The sequence below is a fragment of the Salmo trutta genome, chromosome 15, assembly GCF_901001165.1.
Source record: "Salmo trutta chromosome 15, fSalTru1.1, whole genome shotgun sequence".
NCBI classification, from domain to species: Eukaryota; Metazoa; Chordata; class Actinopteri; order Salmoniformes; family Salmonidae; genus Salmo; species Salmo trutta.
Genome location: NC_042971.1, coordinates 61,600,541 through 61,619,252, shown reverse-complemented (window position 1 = coordinate 61,619,252; position 18,712 = coordinate 61,600,541). Strand labels below are relative to the sequence as shown.

The 18,712-nt window shown below is 43.2% G+C and overlaps 1 protein-coding gene across 2 annotated transcripts in view; it reads right to left on the bottom strand.

Moving 5' to 3' along the window:
* Nucleotides 1-18,712, bottom strand: part of LOC115149509 (phospholipid-transporting ATPase IC-like) — a 57,941-nt gene that overhangs the window by 19,916 nt on the left and 19,313 nt on the right. The window contains exons 4-11 of one of the 2 annotated variants that reach the window (XM_029692442.1): nucleotides 15,862-15,975; nucleotides 12,002-12,100; nucleotides 11,594-11,655; nucleotides 10,878-10,950; nucleotides 10,705-10,775; nucleotides 9,864-9,946; nucleotides 6,761-6,919; nucleotides 6,425-6,513 (exon numbers count right to left, since the gene is read on the bottom strand). In XM_029692442.1, the coding sequence (XP_029548302.1) occupies nucleotides 6,425-6,513; nucleotides 6,761-6,919; nucleotides 9,864-9,946; nucleotides 10,705-10,775; nucleotides 10,878-10,950; nucleotides 11,594-11,655; nucleotides 12,002-12,100; nucleotides 15,862-15,975 (750 nt within the window). Of the gene's footprint in view, nucleotides 1-6,424; nucleotides 6,514-6,760; nucleotides 6,920-9,863; nucleotides 9,947-10,704; nucleotides 10,776-10,877; nucleotides 10,951-11,593; nucleotides 11,656-12,001; nucleotides 12,104-15,861; nucleotides 15,976-18,712 lie in introns of those variants that run through there. The other variant, XM_029692443.1, reaches the window with a different exon arrangement.

The following is an 18,712-nucleotide window of genomic DNA, read 5'->3' as shown; positions in this document are numbered from 1 at the left end:
TGGTAGCTGACGTGTATTGTGTTGAGTCGTCCACATGCATAGATTCACAAGCTTTACTCAGAGCCAGTGGCAGGTCATTAGACAGCTGCCCTGGGGAATTCCTGATTCTACCTGGATTATGTTGGAGAGCACCCTCTGTGTTAGACAGGTAACTCTTCATAATATAGCAGGCGCTGTAAAGTCATAACATATACGTTTCTTCCAGCAGCAGACTATGATTATGTCAAAAGCCACACTGAAGTCTTAACAAAACAGCCCCCACAATCTTTTTATCATCAATTTCTCTCAGCCAATCATCAGTCATTTGTGTAAGTGCATGTTGAATGCCCTTCCCTATAAGCGTGCTGAAAGTATTAACTTATTTACTGTAAAATAGCATTGTATCTGCATTGTCAAAAGTTTACTAAGGGTTGGTAACAGGCTAACTGGTTGGCTATTTGAGCAAGTAAAGGGTGTTTTGCTATTCTTGGGTAGTGGAATGCCTTTTGCTTCCCTCCAGTCCTGAGGGAACACACTTCCTGTAGGCTTAGATTAAAGAGATGGCAAATAGGAGTGGCAAAATTATCTGCTATCATCCTCAGTAATTTTCCATCCAAGTTGTCAGACCCAGGTGACTTGTCATTGTTGATAGACCAAAAAAATGTCAATGCTTGTCTTTCATAAATTGGTCAGTTATACTTGGATGTGTAGCATTAGCGTTTGTTGCTGGCATGTCATGCTTAAGTTGGCTAATCTTGTCAATGAAACAAATTAAGTAGTTGGCAATATCAGTGGCTTTTGTGATGAATGAGCCATCTGATTCAATGAATGATGGAGCTGAGTTTGTCTTTTTTCCTCAAATGTAATTTAAAGGTGCTCTGTTTTTTTTGTTTTTTTACTATCATTCGTTATATAATTTCTCTTTGTTTCATAGTATAGTTTGTTATTTTTGTTCTCAGTCATTTTCTTAATGCTTATTAGTAACTGGAGTAAGACATTTCATAAATGTGTCAAGTACAGCGTCTGGTTGCTCCTGATTACACACACAAAGACTAGCAAATATACTTTACATCAACATAGGAATCACTACAAAACCTCTTGTAAGACCTCTTAGTATCAACATAATGTGTGAAATGATTGATAATGTATGTCATATCAACAGAGGTATATTTTCTGGGTGACCTAAATATTGACTGGTTTTCATCAAGCTGCCCACTCAAGAAAAAGCTTAAAACTGTAACCAGTGCCTGCAACCTGGTTCAGGTTATCAGTCAACCTACCAGGGGATTTACAAACAGCACAGGAATTAAATCAACATGTATTGATCACATCTTTACTAATGCTACAGAAATCTGCTGTAAAGCAGTATCCAAATCCATCGGATGTAATGATCACATTATGGTAGCCATACAATGAATTTGGGAAGTATTCAGACCCCTTCTCTTTTCTCATGTTACAGCCTAATTCTAAATGGATTAAATAAAACAAATCCCTCATCAATCTACACAAAATACCCCATAATGACAAAATGGAAATATTTAGAATTAAAATCCAAAATATCTTATTTACATAGGTATTCAGACCTTTTGCTTTGAGACAAACTTTTTTTTAGCTCAGGTGCATCCTGTTTCCATTGATCATCCTTGACATGTTTCTACAACTTGATTGGAGTCCACTTGTGGTAAATTCAATTGAAAAAGGCACACACCTGTCTATATAGGTTCCCAAAGGTGGACTCCTGGAAACCAAGGAATTGTCTGTAGAGCTCCGAGACAGGATTGCGTCAAGGCACAGATCTGGGGAAGGGTACCAAAAAATGTATGCAGCATTGAAGGTTCCCAAGAACACAGTAGCTTCCATCATTATTAAATGGAAGAAGTTTGGAACCACCAAGACTCTTCCTAGAGCTGGCTGCCCAGCCAAACTGAGCAATCGGGAGAGAAGGGCATTGGGCAGTGAGGTGACCAAGAACCCGAAGGTCACTACCAGAGCTCCAGCAGGGACAGAGAGACTAGTCAGGATTGAGGGGAAGATGAATGGAGCAAAGTACAGAGAGATCCTTGATGAAGTCCTGAGCGCTCTGGAGCAGGTTCTCAGACTGGGGCGAAGGTTCACCTTCCAACAGAACAACGACCCTAAACACACAGCCAAGACAACGCAGGTGTGGTTTCGGGGACAAGTCTCTGAATGTCCTTGGATGGCCCAGCCAGAGCCCGATCGAACATCTCTGGAGAGACCTGAAAATAGCTGTGCATCGACGACGCTCCCCATCCAACCCGACAGAGTTTGAGAGGATCTGCAGAGAAGAATTGGAGAAACTCCACAGATACAGGTGTGCCAAGCTTATAGCTTCATACCATTTTAGAATAAAGGCTGTAATGTAACAAAATGTGGAAAAAGTGAAGGGGTCTGAGTACTTCACGAATGCCCTGGATCTAGGGAAAACGAAGCTCCAAAGGCTGGACCTAATACTGTGTACTGACTGTTAGCACTTGGTGACCTATAGCAGCTTCCTACAACAATGGGCTTAGGTGAGTCAGATGAACCTGTATTTGACATTTGAAATCTAAGCTTTACTGCATATTCTGAAGATGTTATAACCAGGTATTGCTACCACTATATCAAAAGGTATTGTCTAAGTGACTTTGAGATAGGGGCGGCAGGGTAGCCTAGTGGTCAGAGTGTTGGACTAGTAACCAAAAGGTTGCAAGTTCAAATCCCCAAGCTGACAAGGTACAAATCTGTTGTTCTGCCCCTGAACAGGCAGTTAACCCACTGTTCCTAGGCCGTCATTGAAAATAAGACTTTGTTCTTAACTGCCTTGCCGAGTTAAATAAAGGTTCAATAAATAAAAAACACTATGACTTCCAAAACTCCTGGGACAATGTACAAACTCAGCAACACCATAATAGTGATTATCTGAGCAGGACTTGGGTCATTGATAAGTCATTGTCTCAACGCAGCCTTGAAATCTGTAGATAGAGTCCAGGAGCCAAGATGATTTGGACGGACTCTGTCATTCCTGTAGACCATCTTTTGTTTTCCAGAAGGTGTCAAAGTTAATTATAAAAGTTATGCCAACAGAGCTACAGTACTCTTTTTGCCATATGTGCAATGCCAGTAGCCTGCATTGGTACCGGGCCTGAAATAATCAGCTGCTATTTGGAGTCTTTCAGAGCTAGGAATCAGTTCTTTAAAATCTATTTTCATCAGTTCCAAGCTAGCCCTCACAATGTCATTTGACCCCACATGGACTACGACAGCGTTAGCCCCAGGCATCCATCGTAGAATGGTAGGATGTTCTGTACTCCAGGACAGCACAGGAGTTTTGCCCCAGGAACCGAGATGTTTCTCACCATAGAGCTGTTTGTGTCCAGTCCGGGCTTCCCATCGCCAAGGAGGCCCCCCATTACCAGATGCCGCTGCTTTCGACTTACACGCCAAGTGACATAACTCCATGGCTGGTTGATAGGATCAAGAACAACAACATCCACCAAGTCATCCAGAAGCAGCATACGGACTCCATTCTCCTGGGAAGAGGGAGACACCTTCGGGGAGGGATCCCTGCCGAAGCACCGGCCAGTTGGCTGTGGAGAGCCAAGGCGCCAACACTTCCACCAGGCCAGAGTGGCGCCCAGCTACTGGAGTAGATGAGAAAGAAAAAAAGTAGGCGGGGGCGTGGATTCCCCCCCCCCCCCCCCCCGGGAGCTTGAGGAGGAGCTGGAGGAGGATTCCCCCCCAGGGAGCTCGAGGATAGAGGTCGACCAATTTTTTTAACGCCGATACCGATTATTGGAGGACCAAAAAAAGGCGATACTGATTAATCGGACGATTTATTTATTTATTTATTTGTAATAATGACAATTACAACAATACTGAATGAACACTTATTTTAATTAATATAATACATCAATAAAATCAATTTAGCCTCAAATAAATTATGAAACATGTTCAATTTGGTTTAAATAATGCAAAAACAGTGTTGGAGAAGAAAGTAAAAGTGCAATATGTGCCATGTAAGAAAGCTAACGTTTAAGTTCCTTGCTCAGAACATGAGAACATATGAAAGCTGGTGGTTCCTTTTAACATGAGTCTTCAATATTCCCAGGTAAGAAGTTTTAGGTTGTAGTTATTATGGGAATTATAGGACTATTTCTCTCTATACCATTTGTATTTCATATACCTTTGACTATTGGATGTTCTTATAGGCACTTTAGTATTGCCAGTGTAACAGTATAGCTTCCGTCCCTCTCCTCGCTCCTACCTGGGCTCGAACCAGGAACACATCGACAACAGCCACCCTCGAAGCATTGTTACCCATCGCTCCACAAAAGCCGCGGCCCTTGCAGAGCAAGGAAACAACTACTCCAAGTCTCAGAGCGAGTGACGTCACCAATTGAAACGCTATTAGCACGCACCCCGCTAACTAGCTAGCCATTTCACATCGGTTACACCAGCCTAATCTCGGGGAGTTGAAGCTTGAAGCACAGCGAAGCGCTGCTGGCAAATGCACAAAAGTTCTGTTTGAATGAATGCTTACGAGCTTGCTGCTGCCTACCACCGCTCAGTCAGACTGCTCTATGAAATCATAGACTTAATTATAACATAATAACACACAGAAATACGAGCCTTAGGTCATTAATATGGTCAAATACGGAAACTATCATTTCGAAAACAAAACGTTTATTCTTTCAATGAAATACGGAACCGTTCCGTATTTTATCTAACGGGTGGCATCCCTAAGTCTAAATACTGCTGTTACATTGCACAACCATCAATGTTATGTCATAATTAAGTACAATTCTGGTAAATTATTTACGGTCTTTGTTAGGAATAAATGGTCTTCCCACAGTTCGCAACGAGCCAGGCAGCCCAAACTGCTGCATATACCCTGACACTGATGCACAGAACGCAAGAGAAGTGACACAATTTCCCTAGTTAAAATAGATTCATGTTAGCAGGCAATATTAACTAAATATGCAGGTTTAAAAATATATACTTGTGTATCGATTTTAAAGAAAGGCATTGATGTTTATGGTTAGGTACATTGGTGCAACGACAGTGCTTTTTTCGCGAATGCGCTTGTTAAATCATCACTCGTTTGGCGAAGTAGACTGTGATTCGATGAGAAATTAACAGGCACCGCATCGATTATATGCAACGCAGGACAAGCTAGATAAACTAGTAATATCAACCATGTGTAGTTAACTAGTGATTATGTTTGTTTTTTATAAGGTAAGTTTAATGCTAGCTAGCAACTTAACTTGGCTTCTTGCTGCACTCGCGTAACAGGTAGTCAGCCTGCCACGCAGTCTCCTCGTGGAGTGCAATGTCATCGGCCATAATCGGTGTCCAAAAATGGCAATTAACAATTGTTATGAAAACTTGAAATCGGCCCTAATTAAAATCGGCCATTCCGATTAAATCGGTCGACCTTTACTTGAGGAGGATTCCCCACGGGAGCTTGGGTAAATTCGCTACTTGTTTGCTAAGAGTAGCCACATTGGATACATTGAAAGGCTGGGCAGTCCACATTGTCCCGGAATAGAGCAAAAATAAACACAGCTCCTGCAGCGTTGAAAACGTTCAATAGCGACCTCCATTTCAGCCTGCCGGCCAGCTGGGCTAGCTGGTCTTCAGCGTCTTGGTTTTGGTATTTTATTAGGATCCCCAGTAGCTGTTGCGAAAGCAGCAGCTACTCTTCCTGGGGTCCACACAAAACATGAAACATGAATAATACAGAACATTAATAGACATTAATATCTCAAAACAGAACTACATACATTATTTTTTAAAAGGCACATGTAGCCTACATATCAATGCATACACACAAACTATCTAGGTCTCTCTCCTTACAGGGAATTCTCAACTAAGTAATCAAAAACAGTCCACAGAAGGGCAGAAACACTGCATGTGTCATCCTTTAAAATCATCTCACAGCAGTGAGCACTAAAGCAGTGTCTTTGCACGTACTGTTGGTAGCAGCATCGGCTAACCATGGTAGCTACACAACGCAGTTCTAGCCAGGTCAGACGACAGGGGAAAAAGCAACAGGCAGCAGGAAATACAGCCAGAATTAGCATGGGACACCTCCGCAGTCCCGGCCAAAATGGAAAGCCCTGCTAGCTTTATACTGATAGCGCCCAGCTAGGTTGGTAGCTAGTTCCAGCAAACAACTTTGGACTTTTTGGTCTGGCAGGATCCCAGGACAGATGGTAGGAGTCACAGCAACCGAGGATAACCGTGTCGCGTGTGCCAAAATCAAAAAGTATATCAACCAAACTTTGAGAGCAAACACTGTCACAACTTTACAAAAACAATAAACCGAGGTCTCTTGTTCGACATACGTCACACTCTGACGCAAATGGCTGTTAAGAGACTCCATTTAATAAAAGGTGAAATATTTTGCGAGGTGTAGTGGATGACTGAAGGTAATACCACTTACAGTGTACACCATGTAGTTCATCAATTCATCGATTTTAGTCCTCTTGAATCTGGTCTTGCCCCCATTCCTCATGATTTTAGTGTCAGCGCCTACATCAAAACAGCGAACAAACAGAGGGTTTGCATGAGATTAAGTCCAAGACAGCACATTTACATGACCGCGTGTCCATGTTGTTGGTATGTCTGTATATTGATCATGAAAGTGTGTGAGGTATTTACCTGAAAAGGATGTCTGTGGGTGTGTCAAATCATGTGTTATTCATTACATGCTTTGTAACCAACAGGTGTGGACTAACAGTGAAGTGAGTGAATGAGTACCTGTATACCAGGTATTTACCTGCGAAGATGACCAGTCCGTGACACGCGTCAGTGTTTCTGATCCTGCATCCTCTCAGCATCATGTTGTCCAGATCCAGAGGGAATTGGTCCTTCCTCCAACGCATGGTCCCAGTGAACTTATCCAGACGGTTGTTAGGCTCCTCACACACTATCATGGCTGTATGAGGAAACAAGGGAACAGTGACCACACTATCATGGCTGTATGGGGAACAAGGGAACAGTGACCACACTATCATGGCTGTATGAGGGAAACAAGGGAACAGTGACCACACTATCATGGCTGTATGAGGAAACAAGGGAACAGTGACCACACTATCATGGCTGTATGGGGAACAAGGGAACAGTGACCACACTATCATGGCTGTATGAGGGAAACAAGGGAACAGTGACCACACTATCATGGCTGTATGAGGGAACAAGGGAACAGTGACCACACTATCATGGCTGTATGGGGGAAACAAGGGAACAGTGACCACACTATCATGGCTGTATGGGGGAAACAAGGGAACAGTGACCACACTATCATGGCTGTATGAGGGAACAAGGGAACAGTGACCACACTATCATGGCTGTATGGGGAACAAGGGAACAGTGACCACACTATCATGGCTGTATGGGGGAAACAAGGGAACAGTGACCACACTATCATGGCTGTATGAGGGAACAAGGGAACAGTGACCACACTATCATGGCTGTATGGGGGAACAGTGACCACACTATCATGGCTGTATGGGGGAACAGTGACCACACTATCATGGCTGTATGAGGAAACAAGGGAACAGTGACCACACTATCATGGCTGTATGAGGGAAACAAGGGAACAGTGACCACACTATCATGGCTGTATGAGGGAAACAAGGGAACAGTGACCACACTATCATGGCTGTATGAGGGAACAGTGACCACACTATCATGGCTGTATGGGGGAACAGTGACCACACTATCATGGCTGTATGGGGGAACAGTGACCACACTATCATGGCTGTATGAGGGAACAAGGGAACAGTGACCACACTATCATGGCTGTATGGGGGAACAGTGACCACACTATCATGGCTGTATGAGGGAAACAAGGGAACAGTGACCACACTATCATGGCTGTATGGGGGAAACAAGGGAACAGTGACCACACTATCATGGCTGTATGGGGAACAAGGGAACAGTGACCACACTATCATGGCTGTATGAGGGAACAAGGGAACAGTGACCACACTATCATGGCTGTATGAGGAAACAAGGGAACAGTGACCACACTATCATGGCTGTATGAGGAAACAAGGGAACAGTGACCACACTATCATGGCTGTATGAGGGAACAGTGACCACACTATCATGGCTGTATGAGGGAACAGTGACCACACTATCATGGCTGTATGGGGGAACAGTGACCACACTATCATGGCTGTATGAGGGAACAGTGACCACACTATCATGGCTGTATGGGGGAACAGTGACCACACTATCATGGCTGTATGGGGGAACAGTGACCACACTATCATGGCTGTATGAGGGAACAAGGGAACAGTGACCACACTATCATGGCTGTATGGGGGAACAGTGACCACACTATCATGGCTGTATGAGGGAAACAAGGGAACAGTGACCACACTATCATGGCTGTATGGGGGAAACAAGGGAACAGTGACCACACTATCATGGCTGTATGGGGAACAAGGGAACAGTGACCACACTATCATGGCTGTATGAGGGAACAAGGGAACAGTGACCACACTATCATGGCTGTATGAGGAAACAAGGGAACAGTGACCACACTATCATGGCTGTATGAGGAAACAAGGGAACAGTGACCACACTATCATGGCTGTATGAGGGAACAGTGACCACACTATCATGGCTGTATGAGGGAACAGTGACCACACTATCATGGCTGTATGGGGGAACAGTGACCACACTATCATGGCTGTATGAGGAAACAAGGGAACAGTGACCACACTATCATGGCTGTATGGGGAACAAGGGAACAGTGACCACACTATCATGGCTGTATGGGGAACAAGGGAACAGTGACCACACTATCATGGCTGTATGGGGAACAAGGGAACAGTGACCACACTATCATGGCTGTATGAGGGAAACAAGGGAACAGTGACCACACTATCATGGCTGTATGGGGAACAAGGGAACAGTGACCACACTATCATGGCTGTATGGGGGAACAAGGGAACAGTGACCACACTATCATGGCTGTATGGGGGAACAAGGGAACAGTGACCACACTATCATGGCTGTATGGGGAACAAGGGAACAGTGACCACACTATCATGGCTGTATGAGGGAACAGTGACCACACTATCATGGCTGTATGGGGGAACAGTGACCACACTATCATGGCTGTATGAGGAAACAAGGGAACAGTGACCACACTATCATGGCTGTATGAGGGAACAGTGACCACACTATCATGGCTGTATGAGGAAACAAGGGAACAGTGACCACACTATCATGGCTGTATGGGGGAACAAGGGAACAGTGACCACACTATCATGGCTGTATGAGGGAAACAAGGGAACAGTGACCACACTATCATGGCTGTATGAGGGAACAAGGGAACAGTGACCACACTATCATGGCTGTATGGGGGAAACAAGGGAACAGTGACCACACTATCATGGCTGTATGAAGAAACAAGGGAACAGTGACCACACTATCATGGCTGTATGAAGAAACAAGGGAACAGTGACCACACTATCATGGCTGTATGGGGGAACAAGGGAACAGTGACCACACTATCATGGCTGTATGAGGGAAACAAGGGAACAGTGACCACACTATCATGGCTGTATGGGGGAAACAAGGGAACAGTGACCACACTATCATAGCTGTATGGGGGAACAGTGACCACACTATCATGGCTGTATGGGGGAAACAAGGGAACAGTGACCACACTATCATGGCTGTATGAGGATTCTCTCTCCCACTCCCGCTCCAAAATACACACATTTTATATTACATTCTGGTAATTTGCAGATGCTCTTCTCCAGAGCGCATTCCTCTTAAGACCCACCACACATATCTAAATAAATGTACAGTATCTAACGTCCATCTGGTTTGTGAAGTCGGACAGTAAAGCAGTATGTTACCATCAAACTGTGCCAGCTGGTGCTCCTCCTGCAGTCTCTCGTCTGTCGCTTTCAGACCCATTTTAAACTTCAGGTTGGTTTCCCTGCAAAACAATAAAATGTACGTTGATATTTCAGTAGACTCATTTGGGGACAAATTCAGTATATAAAGAAAGGGAAGATCTGTACATTGTACAAACGGACAATAACCTGAACTTTGATTGAATTAACTGAACCATGCTGGGCTTCTGATAGTATTGTTTGACTAATGACTTTTCAATCTAATCTACAGTCTGAAGAAGACTGTGATTATAACAAGTCTCAGCAAGCCCTTTTCATCTCACTTCGCCTCTAAATGTGTATGTTTACACAAAAGCATGTTCTGTCAACGTCATGTTATCAAGGGGTAGTTATTGACAAATGCAATATGAAATTAGAAATCACACATTAAAAAAAAAGGTTTTAAGACATGGTCTGCATCCCAAATGGCACTGTATTCTCTATACAGAATAGTGCACTACATTTGACCATTCCATAGGGCTCTGGTCTTAAGTAGTGCACTATATAGGGAATAGGGTTCCATAGGGCTCTGGTCTAAAGTAGTGCACTATATAGGGAATAGGGTTCCATAGGGCTCTGGTCTAAAGTAGTGCACTATATAGGGAATAGGGTTCCATAGGGCTCTGGTCTAAAGTAGTGCACTATATAGGGAATAGGCTTCCATAGGGCTCTGGTCTAAAGTAGTGCACTTCATAGGGAATAGGGTTCCATAGGGCTCTGGTCTAAAGTAGTGCACTTCATAGCGAATAGGGAGCCATTTGGGACAAGCCCATAATTGAACATTCATTGGAGAACGTCTTACCCATCGAGCTCGGCTGTTTCAACATAACAAAGACTGTTGGGGTTTGAACTGGACAACAACAGAATGTCAGCCTAAATGGAAAAAAAAAAGCAAATAACCAAATCAAAATATTGTAACTGAATTATAAAATGGCTGGTTGGGTTTTTAGTCAGAGAACAAATATATGACATTACCGGGATGTGATCATTTTTCTTCAAACGAACCACATCACCAACATGTATATTCATCCACTTCGACACTTGAAACCTGGTTTGGAAAAAGTTTGTTACAGTCAGCTATTCAGATTCTTTATAAGTCAAGTTGAAAATCTTGATTTATTTATCTTGATGCATAGCACAGACAATACAACAACAAGAAAATCGATTTAAGATATTATAAAAAAGGTAAGCCGCTGCACCAAGGAGATCCACACCCACAGATAGAAACGTTAACAGTATTGTGTAAGATATGTTCATAACATAGACTTAGATATACAACTCTTCTTTGTATCTGTCCCATTATGGAGTCTGTGAGAGCACGGGGCAGTGCCATCGAGGACATCTCCATTTTGAAGTAGTCCATTTTTCTTCTTCTTCTACGACTTCTATGAGTTGGTAAACAAACTGAAAGGGTGCATACTGCCACCTGGAGTGTGTTGTTTGAACAGGTATAAATCCAAGGATGGCGATTTACTGCCATCTGCAGTTATGGAATGTTTGCTCACAAGCATCATTTATTGGCTGATCCCTCCTGATGACCTGGATGTAACTGTGTGATCCTTCCTTAAAAAAAACACTGCAAGTCCCACCCAGTTGACTACTTTAAAATGGTGTAAACCTTCAAATGGCGCTGCCCACGATAAAAACTAGTTATATCGAAGGAGTGATTCTCTATGGTTCCTAGTCATTACCTGCCATCCAGGAGAACTTCACACTTCCTATTATTGATCTCGTTGTCCATCCTGTGGCGGGCCTGTTGGAGAGGAAAGGGAAAACACCAGGCAGGGGTTCAGCAATAGATTAAAAATGGACCACAATGTTCTCTTCGTAAATGGAGTGCACTGCATATGCTATCAATGAAAAGGAGGCCTCTTTCTTCGTCCGTCTCTCATCTGTGGGACGACATGGTTGAATGAAGTTAACAGAGCCTGGGCGGCGGCAAATGTCCCGATTTTCCACTCTTTTCCTTGTATACTTAAAAATTCTCGCCAATCCTATGGTTTTTAAATCCGTGATGGGGAGTGTTAACAAATGCATACTTTGGGAGAAGGGTGGAGAATTGAGATGCAGCCAGCGAGGAGGAGCTTGGAGTCACTCACCAGATCGTCCACCAGGTCTTTGATGGCTGTGATTCCCAGCACCAGAACTAACGGCACTAAGGTGGTGTACCAAGGCAACGTGGTGATCTCAGGAATAATCTGGTGAATAATAATAATAATGTGCATTAATATCACAATCTATTCCTTTATCCAACATGTTAGAAAGTTTAAAAGCAGCGTGTTAACGGCAGGAATAATCTGATCATAATGCTTCATATTTTATTGATCTGCGGTTTCTGTTGACCAACAATGCTTTATTACTGCTCAGGCCAGGGTCCTGTATTATAACACTTTATTACTGCTCAGGCCAGGGTCCTGTATTATAACACTATTACTGCTCAGGCCAGGGTCCTGTATTATAACACTTTATTACTGCTCAGGCCAGGGTCCTGTATAATAACACTTTATTACTGCTCAGGCCAGGGTCCTGTATTATAACACTATTACTGCTCAGGCCAGGGTCCTGTATAATAACACTATATTACTGCTCAGGCCAGGGTCCTGTATTATAACACTATTACTGCTCAGGCCAGGGTCCTGTATAATAACACTATTACTGCTCAGGCCAGGGTCCTGTATTATAACACTTTATTACTGCTCAGGCCAGGGTCCTGTATTATAACACTATTACTGCTCAGGCCAGGGTCCTGTATAATAACACTATTACTGCTCAGGCCAGGGTCCTGTATAATAACACTATTACTGCTCAGGCCAGGGTCCTGTATTATAACACTATATTACTGCTCAGGCCAGGGTCCTGTATTATAACACTATTACTGCTCAGGCCAGGGTCCTGTATTATAACACTTTATTACTGCTCAGGCCAGGGTCCTGTATAATAACACTATTACTGCTCAGGCCAGGGTCCTGTATAATAACACTTTATTACTGCTCAGGCCAGGGTCCTGTATTATAACACTATTACTGCTCAGGCCAGGGTCCTGTATTATAACACTTTATTACTGCTCAGGCCAGGGTCCTGTATTATAACACTATATTACTGCTCAGGCCAGGGTCCTGTATAATAACACTATTACTGCTCAGGCCAGGGTCCTGTATTATAACACTTTATTACTGCTCAGGCCAGGGTCCTGTATTATAACACTATTACTGCTCAGGCCAGGGTCCTGTATTATAACACTTTATTACTGCTCAGGCCAGGGTCCTGTATTATAACACTATTACTGCTCAGGCCAGGGTCCTGTATTATAACACTTTATTACTGCTCAGGCCAGGGTCCTGTATAATAACACTTTATTACTGCTCAGGCCAGGGTCCTGTATTATAACACTATTACTGCTCAGGCCAGGGTCCTGTATAATAACACTATTACTGCTCAGGCCAGGGTCCTGTATTATAACACTATATTACTGCTCAGGCCAGGGTCCTGTATTATAACACTATTACTGCTCAGGCCAGGGTCCTGTATAATAACACTATATTACTGCTCAGGCCAGGGTCCTGTATAATAACACTATTACTGCTCAGGCCAGGGACCTGTATTATAACACTATTACTGCTCAGGCCAGGGTCCTGTATTATAACACTATATTACTGCTCAGGCCAGGGTCCTGTATTATAACACTATATTACTGCTCAGGCCAGGGTCCTGTATTATAACACTATATTACTGCTCAGGCCAGGGTCCTGTATTATAACACTATATTACTGCTCAGGCCAGGGTCCTGTATTATAACACTATTACTGCTCAGGCCAGGGTCCTGTATTATAACACTATATTACTGCTCAGGCCAGGGTCCTGTATTATAACACTATTACTGCTCAGGCCAGGGTCCTGTATTATAACACTATATTACTGCTCAGGCCAGGGTCCTGTATAATAACACTATTACTGCTCAGGCCAGGGTCCTGTATAATAACACTATTACTGCTCAGGCCAGGGTCCTATATAATAACACTTTATTACTGCTCAGGCCAGGGTCCTGTATTATAACACTATATTACTGCTCAGGCCAGGGTCCTGTATTATAACACTTTATTACTGCTCAGGCCAGGGTCCTGTATTATAACACTATTACTGCTCAGGCCAGGGTCCTGTATTATAACACTATTACTGCTCAGGCCAGGGTCCTGTATAATAACACTATATTACTGCTCAGGCCAGGGTCCTGTATTATAACACTATATTACTGCTCAGGCCAGGGTCCTGTATTATAACACTATTACTGCTCAGGCCAGGGTCCTGTATAATAACACTATATTACTGCTCAGGCCAGGGTCCTGTATAATAACACTATATTACTGCTCAGGCCAGGGTCCTGTATTATAACACTATATTACTGCTCAGGCCAGGGTCCTGTATTATAACACTATTACTGCTCAGGCCAGGGACCTGTATAATAACACTATTAAGCTTCTCTTCCCTTAGTGATGTACCGGGCTGTCAGCACATCCAATCCCCTGGGTCGGTGACTCACTAAACAGAGAACATCCCTGGTCATCCCCACTGCCTCTGATCTGGAGGACTCACTAAACAGAGAACTTCCCTGGTCATCCCTACTGCCTCTGATCTGGAGGACTCACTAAACAGAGAACAACACACACACACACTAGACTCAAAAACCCACCACACACACACACACACACGCTGCTGCTACTGTTTATCATCCATCCTGTTGCCTAGTCACTTTACCCCTACCTATATGTACATATCTACCCCTGCCTATATGTACATATCTACCACAATTACCTCGTACCCCTGCAACGACTCAGTACTGGTACTCCCTGTATAAAGGCATGTGATTACCTGGTACTCCCTGTATATAGCCATGTGATTACCTGGTACTCCCTGTATATAGCCATGTCATTACCTGGTACTCCCTGTATATAACCATGTCATTACCTGGTACTCCCTGTATATAACCATGTCATTACCTGGTACTCCCTGTATAAAGGCATGTCATTACCTGGTACTCCCCGTATATAGCCATGTTCTTACCTGGTACTCCCCGTATAAAGGCATGTTCTTACCTGGTACTCCCTGTATAAAGGCATGTTCTTACCTGGTACTCCCTGTATAAAGGCATGTTATTACCTGGTACTCCCTGTATAAAGGCATGTTATTACCTGGTACTCCCTGTATAAAGGCATGTTATTACCTGGTACTCCCTGTATAAAGGCATGTTATTACCTGGTACTCCCTGTATATAGCCATGTTCTTACCTGGTACTCCCTGTATAAAGCCATGTTATTACCTGGTACTCCCTGTATATAGCCATGTCATTACCTGGTACTCCCTGTATATAGCCATGTTATTACCTGGTACTCCCTGTATATAGCCATGTTATTACCTGGTACTCCCTGTATATAACCATGTTCTTACCTGGTACTCCCTGTATATAGCCATGTTATTACCTGGTACTCCCTGTATATAGCCATGTTATTACCTGGTACTCCCTGTATATAACCATGTTCTTACCTGGTACTCCCTGTATATAACCATGTTCTTACATGGTACTCCCTGTATATAGCCATGTTATTACCTGGTACTCCCTGTATATAGCCATGTTATTACCTGGTACTCCCTGTATATAGCCATGTTATTACCCGGTACTCCCTGTATATAGCCATGTTATTACCCGGTACTCCCTGTATATAGCCATGTTATTACCTGGTACTCCCTGTATATAGCCATGTTATTACCCGGTACTCCCTGTATATAGCCATGTTATTACCTGGTACTCCCTGTATATAGCCATGTTATTACCTGGTACTCCCTGTATATAGCCATGTTATTACCTGGTACTCCCTGTATATAGCCATGTTATTACCACTCAAGATTCTTAGAATCCGTTAGTATTGAAAGTTGGACGTAACACAGCTGTCTTCAGCAGACTTACCTGTAAGATGAGCAGGGCCAGAAAGTAAAGGTTGGCAGCTCGTTTGAACTGCTCGAACAAATTCAGTGGGATGAACGTCAAGGCGTTATATTTGTATGTCTTGATTCCATTCCCCTAGGGCACAAAAAATAAAAAATAATAATAAATAAAAAAACAGTACATTTGGTAAGAAGATGAACTGAAGAAATAAGGACAGGTACATAAACATGGTTACAAATCACACAGGGAGAAATCCTCCACTTTAATGTCCATACAGAGGTGTGAGGCTCCTATAACTACAAAACACTGCTTTCACAAAGGTTTCTGGGAAGGTACAACTGGGCTTTACGGATACAGACTGGTTTAGACTATTATGGCCATTAACAGTAGGGAGACTTTAGGGAAGTACGACTCCATCAGAAGGTCCTTTGGTTCCTAGTTGAGTGTGAATTCCCCTAGCAGTGGCAAGAACACATTTTCCATGTGTGTGTGTGTGTGTGTGTGTGTGTGTGTGTGTGTGTGTGTGGTATTCTCTCATTTGGGTCGGCTGTGGAACAGCTCTCTCCCCCTCTGTCACACTAGGTGGAACTTTTTGTGCTAATTTGCACAGAAAAAAAACTCTTTCACCCCCTAGTCCCAAATGACAACCTACTGTAGAAGTCGGAAGTTCACATACACCTTAGCCAAATACATTTCAACTCAGTTTTTCACAATTCCTGACATTTAATCCTAGTAAAAATTCCCTGTTTTAGGTCAGTTAGGATCACCACTTTATTTTAAGAATGTGAAATGTCAGAATGATAGTAGAGAGAATGATTTATGTCAGATTTTCTTTCTTTCTTTCATCACATTCTCAGTGGGTCAGACGTTTACATACACTCAATTAGTATTTGGTAGCATTGCCTTTAAATTGCTTAACCTGGGTCAAATATTTTGGGTAGCCTTCCACAAGCTTCCCACAATAAGTTGGGTGAATTTTGGCCCATTCCTTTTGACAGAGCTGCTGTAACTGAGTCAGGTTTGTAGGCCTCCTTGCTTGCACACTCTTTTTCAGTTCTGCCCACAAATTTTCTATGGGATTGAGGTCAGGGCTTTGTGACAGCCACTCCAATACCTTGACTTTGTTGTCCTTAAGCCATTTTGCCACAACTTCGGAAGTATGCTTGACCCATTTGCAACCAAGCTTTAACTTCCTGACTGATGTCTTGAGATGTTGCTTCAATATATCCACATAATTTTCCACCCTCATGACGCCATCTATATTTTGAAGTGCACCAGTCCCTCCTGCAGCAAAGCACCCCCACAACATGATGCTGCCACCCCCAGGCTTCACGGTTGGGATTGTGTTCTTCGGTTTGCAAGCCTCCCCCTTTTAACTCCAAACATAACAATGATCATTATGGCCAAACAGTTCTATTTTTGTTTCATCAGACCAGAGGACATTTCTCCAAAAAGTACAATCTTTGTCCCCATGCGCAGTTGCAAACCGTAGTCTGGCTTTTTTATGGCGGTTTTGGAGCAGTGGCTTCTTCCTTGCTGAGCGGCCTTTCAGGTTATGTCGATATAGGACTCATTTTACTGTGGATATAGATACTTTTGTACCCGTTTCCTACAGAATCTTCACAAGGTCCTTTGCAGTTGTTCTGGGATTGATTTGCACAGTTCGCACCATAGTATGTTCGTCTCTAGGAGACAGAGCACGTCTCCTTCCTGAGCAGTATGACGGTCCCATGGTGTTTATACTTGCGTACTATTGTTTGTACAGATGAACGTGGTACCTTCAGGCGTTTGGAAATTGCTCCCAAGGATGAACCAGACTTTATTTTACCTTTATTTAACTAGGCAAGTCAGTTAAGAACAAATTCTTATTTTTAATGACGGCCTAGGAACAGTGGGTTATCTGCCTTGTTCAGGGGCAGAACGACAGATTTGTACCTTGTCAGCTCGGGGATTCAATCTAGCAACCTTTCGGTTACTAGTGCAATGCTCTAACCACTAGGCTACGCTCCAGACTTGTGGAGGTCTACATTTTTGGGGGGCAGATTTCTTTTTGATTTTCCCATGGTGTCAAGCAAAGAGGCACTGAGTTTGAAGGTAGGCCTTGAAATACATCCACATGTACACCTCCAATTGACTCAAATGATGTTAATTAACCTGTCTAAAGGCACAGTCAACTTAGTGTATGTAAACTTCTGACCCACTGAAATTGTGATACAGTGAATTATAAGTGAAATAATCTGTCTGTAAACAATTGTTGGAAAAATTACTTGTGTCATGGACAAAGTAGATGTCCTAACCGACTTGCCAAAACTATAGTTTGTTAACAAGAAATGTGTGAAGTGGTTGAAAAACGAGTTTTAATGACTCCAGCCTAAGTGTATTTAAACATCCGACTTCAACTGTATGTCCTATAAAGTGGTCTACTTTGGACCAGGACTCAAAAATAGTGCAGGTATACAGGGGAATAGAGTGCCATTTGGGTTGCAGCATACGTCTAGGACACCTAAAGGACGAGAGTAGGATATGGCTACCCAGACTATTGGCATTGTCCCTTCCCCCCTCTCTTCTACACTGATGCTACTCTGTTATTATCCATTCATAGTCACTTTAATAACTCAACCTACATGTACATAGGCATGCACGAGAGCACTAGGCATGCATGAGAGCACCAGCTGTTCTGGATGACTGTGTGATAACACTCCTGGTAGCCGATGTGAGCAAGACCTTTAAACAGGTCAACATTCACAAAGTCATGGGGCCAGACGGATTACCAAGACGTGTACTCAAAGCATGCGCGGACCAACTGTCAAGTGTCTTCACTGACATTTTCAACCTCTCCCTGACCCAGTCTATAATAGCTACATGTTTCAAG